Source organism: Setaria italica, chromosome I (genome assembly GCF_000263155.2).
Source record: "Setaria italica strain Yugu1 chromosome I, Setaria_italica_v2.0, whole genome shotgun sequence".
NCBI classification, from domain to species: Eukaryota; Viridiplantae; Streptophyta; class Magnoliopsida; order Poales; family Poaceae; genus Setaria; species Setaria italica.
Window position 1 is genome coordinate 21268383 of NC_028450.1, and position 8090 is coordinate 21276472.

Consider the following 8090-nt stretch of genomic DNA (forward strand, 5'->3'; position numbering starts at 1 on the left):
AGGGGGAAAAAAAGCTTTGAGTTTCACCCCCCCTTCTTTGATTAAACTGGGTTTCCAAGATCTGGGGTGGGCACAGAGAAGTTCCCTACCCCCTTGGGGGGGGGCTCTTCGGGGGGGAGAGAAGGCCCCCCTTTTGAGACCCCAAAACCCGCCCCCCCCCCCCCCCCCCCCCACCCAAAATGTAACAAATGGAACATGCTTCTCCATACATACGCTGCTAGCTACACATATTCAACCCAAAACGAAGTTGCTGCGAAGGCGGCCAGACAACATGTAAAATCACCAGTAAGATTGGAGTGTGAGGGGCAAAGCAGATTTCTGTTTTCATCATGTGAAGTTGCTTACATTTCAGACTTTCTGCACTTCAGTAGTAGTAAGCTCCTTCGGCTTGCCACCTTTTACACAATCCACTTCCTGCAATGGAGTTTGTGGGGCATCAGAAAAGATGTAACTGTTATCCACCAAAATACCTATAGTCTTACTAACTATTTGACAAAATGGAGTTTAAGTATCAGCATATAAAAAAAATGGCAAAGTAATTGTGCATAGGCACACTCCACCATCTGACTAGTTCCTAACACTTTTTAAGACACTGATACTCAACCAAGAGATAAGAAATATTCTACGACATTGCTGCGTCATATGCCGGTATGATAACAGGTAATAAAAAATGACACTTCCAACATCAAGTTCTAGGGATGGACAAAGAAGGGAACTGGCATACAACATCAGCTTAATTGCTGTTCAAGCAAATTTAGGTCAAAAGTTAGGTGGATACCATGAAACATAGATGGGCAACTTAGTGAGATCATCACCATCCCCTAGGTGAAAACTTAATCCCAGTGCAGAAGCCATATGAATGTGTATCCTCATTACCATGCTAATGCTATAGTGCTGAGATGGAGAAATAGCACCCACAATTTCTCTATATCTTGGCAAAGCCAGTGATTCTAGACAGTGTCATCTAACAAATCTGGATGCTCTTGTCATTTCAAACCTACGAAATAAGGGGCAAAAAAAATTTATGTCAAAAGAAGTAACTACCACTTAGTATTGTCAATCTATCATTTACCCATTGAAAGCAGTCCTGCTGGAGCCTAGTTTGTGTAACTAGTAGCTCAATAAATAACATAGCCCCAGCTACCATCCCATCTAGTCTAGGGGGGATAAAGTGAATTTAATCGCATACAGTTTCAGTTTGCAAAGTCAAATTATAATTTAAAATTCTCAAGAAAAAGGGCTAAAATTGTAACACATGTTTACAATCTGTACATTTTCCACATCACACTGCTCAGTCACAAATCTTTTCATTGAAAATTTTGGAGTTTGGGCCCGTGTTTAGTAGAAGAAACGCTTAAAGGGTAACAATGCTTCCAAGAATGCAAACATCATTGTACCAAAGATAACTTTGTGCCACCCACTCTATAGACATCAGGCTTGTTAAATGTTCATCATGTAATGCACTTATGTGTGTCGAGAGGCAATAATTAAATAAAGCAGACAGTGCACAAAAGTTAAAACCAGGTAACAACTTTTTGAAAGCTTCAAAGTGTTGTACTCTAGACAATATGACGATTCTAGTGCATATTTTCTAGTCCAACATGATTTCCCATCATTCTCATAGTTGCTAAATAAAGGGTGATTAGGCATCTATTCTTGCCTTGTGTTTTAGGCCTATCTTTGGTTCAACCTTTACAGGTATATTGCAAGATGGGGATTGACTAGAGCTTCGCTGAACAAGCACCACTAACACAACCATCTAAACACCCTTTGCATATATTCTCCAACACAAAAGCCTTTTTGGGCCCAAACAACACCTAACACCCACACAAGACACTCTAAGCATCTATCACACCGAGAGAAGACACATATCCTCACTTTCATGAAGGTAAAGGTCGTAGGGACAGCTCCAAGTCTAGCACCTGCACATAGAGCTCACGAGGCTATCTACTGAAAAGGCCACAACATACCATCTTACCAACCAACATCGACCTTCACACAAACATCAAATGCTCCATCCAGCTTCAGATATCGTCGGAAAACAGTATCTCAACACAGTTACAGATCCAGATCAGAGTACCAATTTTCGCAAATCAAACAAACGAAACGAATCGACACGGATCGAACGCAATTTCAACCGAAATTAAACGGGAAATGCACCATGCTGCTGCAGAGGAGAAATGGAAGAGCACTCACCTTGCCGGTAGCCTCGTAGTAGTCGTTGAGCGCCCACTGGTACTTGGACTGATCCAACCCGAACCAGTTCGCCACGTACTCGTCAAGGCTCGCGTGCGCTGCAACCACAGCAGCGAGAGAATCCGAGCATGAGAACCCCCAAAACTCCCGAGAAAAAAAAGAAATCCATCAAAATCACGAAATGCGGTTCACTCACCTTCCTGGACGCGCGCGACAGCGTCCCAGAAGAAGCCGAAGGCCGATCCGTCGTGCTTGCCTCCCGCGGACGCCTTCTCGTACTGCGGTGGAGGCACCTGCACCGGCGGCGGCGCGACCTTCACGGGAGCCGGAGGCGGGGGCGGGGTGAACACCACCGCGGGCGCCGCGGCCGGGATCGCGGGCTTCCGCGGCGAGGGGGAGGAGGAGGGCGAGGGGGCCGCCCTCTGCGGGGTCGGGGTGGAGAAATCCGAGTGCGGGGACTCGGGCGGCGGGGTGCGCGACGCGCCCCGCGGCGTGCTCGCGGGAGACGGCGGCGTGATGAAGACGGTGAGGTTCCCGGCCCTCCCGATCATGGGCGGCGGCGGCGGCGACGGCGAGGACGAGGACCCCATCGCCTGAGCTCGAGCGGGAGCTTAGGGTTGGGGCAGGCTGTGGCGGCGCTGCGGAGCGCGGCGTCTAGTGGCCTGGGGAGGAGAGCGGGAGTGGGGGGCAGAGAGGGGCGCTCGTGGGAAAAGCCCCAGACGCCATTGCAGACAAGGCTGGGGAGCTTTTGTTCGCTTCCTAAATTTCCCATTTTTTAAATCTTTTTCCGCAATTGAATAACGTGACTTTTGGCGCTGGCCACGGGTGGTCCGTGCACCGCGCCTTACAAGGCAACCAGGAATCCCGTCCGGTGGGTCCCGAAGTCAGTGGAAGAAAAAGTTAGTGGGCCCAGCGTGGTGCGCGAGAGACCCGGTGCAGGTGCACAAGATTTTTCGCTTGGTCCCTTCTCTTTTTTGTCCCTGAAATAATGTGCCTTTTCGCGTTGCTTCTGCGCTTGCCTGCACCGCGTCTACGGATGCCTTCTTACGGGAGCGTCAGATGGGGCCCGCGCGGTAGAGGCGAAGTTGTGGCGGGCCCAGATGTGGTGTGGGAAGACCGGGTGTACGGGAAGGTGGGGAACGGTAAAGGGGCTTTGTCCTTGGATCCCACTTTGCGCGCAAGAGTCGATCTACTGTTGGGGAGGGCGTGGGGGAAGCGAGGTTACGGTTCTGCCCCTGGGGTTTGGGTGGATTAGCAGTGTCATGACACTGTAGTGTAGTGGATGCTGTGGGCTGTGGTCTCCATTTTCCTTTTTCCGTGAAGTGCTGGCATGCTGCCTTTTTTTAAGGGATGATTAATCGCTCGTTAAATATCAGGTAATCGCTCATTTTATAGGGGAAGAAGTTCACGTTACACCCTTAAACAATGCTCGAAGTCCAAATATCAACCCCATCTATTAAACCGTTTACTACGCACCCGATCTCTTTAAATCAGACATCAGACCCCCTCAGAGTCCGTACCAGTCTGGTTTTCTAGTTCCAGGTTAGCGAGGGGCTAGCCCCATCTCTCTCCCTCTCTCCATCGGTGACTCCCCCCTCAAAGCGAGGCCAGCGCCACCGGCGAGGAAGATGGCGACTAGGCATGCGTTTGGTTTTGGAACGATGTGGGTTGGGTTGGAGTCAACCCACTTTTGTGGGTTGGAGCCGACCCATTCCGTTTTTGGATGAGTGGGTTGGAGCCGATCCAATCTTTTGTTTGGTTGAAGAGGTTGAGACGGTTGGATGGATGTCCTTTTAATACCGTTAGTTGTGAACCCCATCTGTCAGCTGCGGGGCCCACCTATCAGCCTCTCTTTTTTCCCTCCCTTCCTCTTCTACCTTCTTCCTCCTCCCCGCACGGCATCCTCTACTGCTCCTCCCGCGCGCCATGCCGCCGGCCTCCCCTGCACCCCCTACCTCGCCGCGGGCGGCCCCTGCCTCGCCGTCCCCGCGCCCCCGGGGCCTGCCTCACCTCCACCGGCCCTGCCTCGCCGCCCCCGCGCCCCCCGGGCCCTGCCTCGCCGCCACCGGCCCCAGCCGCGGCCGGCCCCTCTCTCGCCGCCACCTCCCGCGCCAACCTCCCGCCACCTCCTCGCGCCGGCAAGCCCCGCGTGCCCCCGGCTCCTTCCCAGCCGCCGGCAAGCCCCACCAGCCGCCTCCCGGCGCCGACTCTACCCCCGCCCCCGACTCCTCCCTGGCGGGGCGGAGCTCCCTAGCCACCCCACCCCTGCCCGTCTCCCACTCTCCACGAACGGCTGGATTGGATCCCGCATCCAGCGGGAATATTCCCCTCGCTGGGTTGGATCCAACCCACTCGATTTTAACCAAACGTGGGACGAAGTGGGTTGACTCCAACCCAACCCACTTCGACCCAGAATCAAACCCACGACATCGGTGGTGAGGGGATTGCTTTGTCCCCTATTTCGTACTGGGAGCGTCATGGCCATGAGGCAGATGGCGGAAGCGGACAGCCATAAAACCACCGCTTGTCCAGTTGCCATACAGCTTGTCGGTCATGCCTCATGCGCGTCGCGCGAGCCACCAGGTCGAGGACGCCGTGGGAGCGAACGACCGGGAGCTGCTCTGCGCTTCTTGGTGTGACGAACAGCTGACTCGTCGCTGTGGTCGGATTGGGGGCGGCAATGGGCGAAATTGTTTGGAATTCGACCTGGCTGTACAAAGGTTCCTGCAGGAGAAACAAAACGCAAGCTGCCAGGAGAAACAAACGATTTGACACAAAAAAGCATACGATCAAAACCTGCAGTACAAGCGCAGCTGCATGAAAGCGTGAAAAAATCAAGTAATTCGTGGCAAAGAACCACGGAAATTGGTTGGATCTTGCTCACATCCTCCTGGTCATCGTCGAGTGGGTCATACAGGGGCGCACCGCGACTGCCTGAGCGTGCGCAGCGCGCTAACAGGAGAGCGGCAGCAGGGGCAGCCGGCCTGCACTGGGATTTAGCGCCGCGGACCCCTCGAGCGGATGGGGAGCACCGCCAAGAGCGGGCGCCACCAACGGGAGAGAGATGCTGCCAGGACTTCGCGCATTGGGGAGCAGTTATTTCCGCCGCCGCCATGGCAGCCTCAAGCTGTTGCGCCATGGATGACAGCAAGGATAAAACCGGACTGGTAAAGGGGTTGTCATACCTTGCTCCGCACGTCATGGTTGGACGGAGCTCACTTGTCCGTACCATATGAGAGAAGCGAATGTATTGACAGGGTCAAGTGGAGGTTATCCTACATTCTTGCCGTAGAAGGCTGGAAGCTCATTCTTTTTTACTAGCCACTAGTGCCCGCGCTTCGCTGCGGGTGGCCTATAATTAGACAATTAGTATAGCACCAAACCATATATATTATGAATAATTTGTTGTGAAAATTTTGGTACTGATGGAAACAAATCTGGCTTTACTGCCGGTCTGCCATTACATCAGGGCAAAGTAAACATGACCTCACATATCACCTAATCTATGGACCGGGAACAACCGAAACCATGGGCCATACTGTGCTAAAAACATCTGTACTGTGGACGTGATCCCAATATGGATGGAGTTTCTTAAGTTCTAGGCCTGTTTACCTAATATTCTGGACATTCTATCTTTACTAAACACATGTCTATCGTATCAAATGATTCTACAAATTTTTTTTGCTTCTATGGCATTTTCTTATTTACTTTGTTCTGCTTTAATTTTTTTCCATGACCATATATCATTTATAATTCAAAGGCTGGAGTCAACCAGATTTTATTAGCCTATAGTCAACAAAGAAAATAATTTTTTTGATACTTTTTATTCCCTAGCAATTGTCTCAAATTAATTGCCACGAATATCTTCTCCAGTCTACTTACAAAATATAATTAGAAACTGCCTATGAGAGGCCCTAGAGTGTTTCTTCCTGTAGTTGCATTTTATATCACACCCTGATTTGCACCTATGCATATAAAAAATTATCACATCTATGCTATCAGTAGTTTTCTTTATAATTTTAAGAAAATAGTTCTTAAATATAATTTGATACATGATTGTTACCCCTGGTTATGGATAAACATATGTACCACTAATTATTATGAAAAAATAAAAAATTAAAATTGTGTTTACCTCTTAATAACTATTGTGTGCAGGTTTTTATTTGTTGTTGATGGTCGCTTAATCTAATTTGTTGTTAGTAAGTGCACAAGTACAGATACGAAAAATGAAAGGTGGCAATGCCCGCCTTTTGGTAGTATGTCCATTCACCACATATATGTGCCATACAAGTGAGTCTCGGAAGGGATAAGGCCGAATATAGACCTAGGTTTCTGAACCTCAGGCACTTTCCCCTTTCTCATGTACCCAGTCACCGGTCACGAACAAAGCCTTGTTCTCCAATCCTCCACATATTTTTTTACTTAGATCTATCTTTCCCCAAATATTGGCTAATAAGTTCGTGGTAATCATGGGTGCTACGGGCACGGGTAAGATGAAGTTATCAATTGATGTGGCTAAGGTAATTGATGGTGAGGTGATCAATGCTGACAAGATGCAAATTTTTGCTAGATTTGATATTACCACCAATAAGGTGAGTATACATGATCGATGTGGTATTCCTCATCACCTTATTGGAGTCGTTCCTGCCACTACCCCCGACTTCCATGTGTCCTTCTTCCGATCTCTTGCCACTGCCACCGCAAACTTCATTGTAAGGCGTAATCTCATGCCGGTCATTGTAGGTGGATCCAACTCACTCATACATGGACTCCTTGTTGACTACTTTGATTCCTCACTTGCTAATCCTTTTGCGCTTGCCAATTATTGGCCATCCTTGCGATTTCAATGCTGCTTCCTTCGGATCCATGCTAATGAACTGGTTCTCGATGAATATCTCAATCATTGTGTCGATGACATGGTGGATGCTAGTTTGGTCAAGGAGCTGAAAGATTATTTTGATGCTTCTAGCAATTTTGTTCAGCAAACTAGGCTGGGCAAGGCTATTGGTGTCAAAGAGTTAGGCAAATACTTCATGGGGCACCAGAGCTATTGTGATGCCATAGAAGAAATGAAAGATAACACACAATCTCTTGCAAAAGCACAAAATGCAAAGATTCATCATATGGTTGATATCTGGGGATGGCCTATTTTTTCTCTCGATGCCACAGAAACCATACGGGCGCATATCAATGGATCAGACCATATGGCTGAGGCTAAGGCATGGCAACGCGATGTGAGTGGACCTGCACTTAATGCTATAAGTGAGTTTTGCAATAATTTTAATGGTTTCTAAGATGCTTCCTCTTGTGCATGTCTTATAATTTATAATAATAGCAACTGTAACAATCCACTTGTAGTGCTACTGCCTACTGTTAATGGTGTGTATGTTTATATACATGGGAAGACAATTTGACAAACATTATCTACTTACTATGCATGTATCTTAATTATTTATCCCGAGCAGATGGGTTTTCCCATACTATTAATAATAGTATATTCTATCAGTTGAATAAAGTTGATATTAGCTAGAGATTAGAAAGTCCAATGAATTAAGTACTTACCAGAACAGATGCAAGTACTTAATTCATTGGATACATAATTAAGACACATGCATAGTAAGTAGATGCAATAAATTGGACTTTCTAATCTCTAACTAATATCAACTTTATTCACCAGAACAGATGCAAATACTTAATTCATCCATATTTATTGGACTTAATGGTTGATATACATTGCTAAATTTATTGGACTTTCTAATCTCTAGATGCAAGTACTTGCATTTGTTCTGGTTCATAATTAATAATAGTATAATTAAGTACTTTATCAACCATGACTATGTTGGTTCCTCTTATACATGATGTGTAGCTTAGAGCTCGATCAGATGTGGTAAATA

General features: G+C 47.8%; 2 protein-coding genes across 3 annotated transcripts; one reads left to right on the forward strand and one right to left on the reverse strand.

The window, feature by feature from the left end:
• Positions 1-146: 146 nt before the first annotated feature.
• Positions 147-2937, reverse strand: LOC101757865 (leucine-rich repeat extensin-like protein 3). Of its 2 annotated transcripts, XM_004952373.4 has the most exons (4): positions 2393-2937; positions 2197-2294; positions 346-414; positions 147-250 (listed from the first exon to the last, which is right to left on the reverse strand). In XM_004952373.4, exons 1-3 carry the CDS (start codon positions 2784-2786, stop codon positions 349-351), a joined length of 558 nt encoding a protein of 185 aa, XP_004952430.1. In that variant the 5' UTR covers positions 2787-2937; the 3' UTR covers positions 147-250; positions 346-348. The 2 variants fall into 2 exon arrangements, with proteins under 2 accessions (XP_004952430.1, XP_004952429.1); XM_004952372.4 differs by lacking the exon at positions 147-250 and having other exon boundaries at positions 274-414.
• A 1185-nt stretch (positions 2938-4122) lies between these two features.
• On the forward strand, positions 4123-7490 carry LOC101775321 (adenylate isopentenyltransferase). The gene is made up of 2 exons (XM_012845001.2): positions 4123-4532; positions 6623-7490. Exons 1-2 carry the CDS (start codon positions 4123-4125, stop codon positions 7488-7490), a joined length of 1278 nt encoding a protein of 425 aa, XP_012700455.2.
• The last annotated feature ends 600 nt before the right edge of the window (positions 7491-8090 follow it).

Excerpts from the sequence above, each read along its gene's own strand:
- LOC101757865 (XM_004952373.4), bottom strand. The coding sequence starts at position 2,786 with ATGGGGTCCTCGTCCTCGCCGTCGCCGCCGCCGCCGCCCATGATCGGG. Across the intron at positions 2,295-2,392 it reads TGTCGCGCGCGTCCAGGAAG|CGCACGCGAGCCTTGACGAG; the intron begins GTGAGTGAACCG and ends CTGTGGTTGCAG. Across the intron at positions 415-2,196 it reads ACTACGAGGCTACCGGCAAG|GAAGTGGATTGTGTAAAAGG; the intron begins GTGAGTGCTCTT and ends ACTCCATTGCAG.
- LOC101775321 (XM_012845001.2), top strand. The coding sequence starts at position 4,123 with ATGCCGCCGGCCTCCCCTGCACCCCCTACCTCGCCGCGGGCGGCCCCT. Across the intron at positions 4,533-6,622 it reads GGGAATATTCCCCTCGCTGG|ATCTATCTTTCCCCAAATAT; the intron begins GTTGGATCCAAC and ends TTTTTTACTTAG.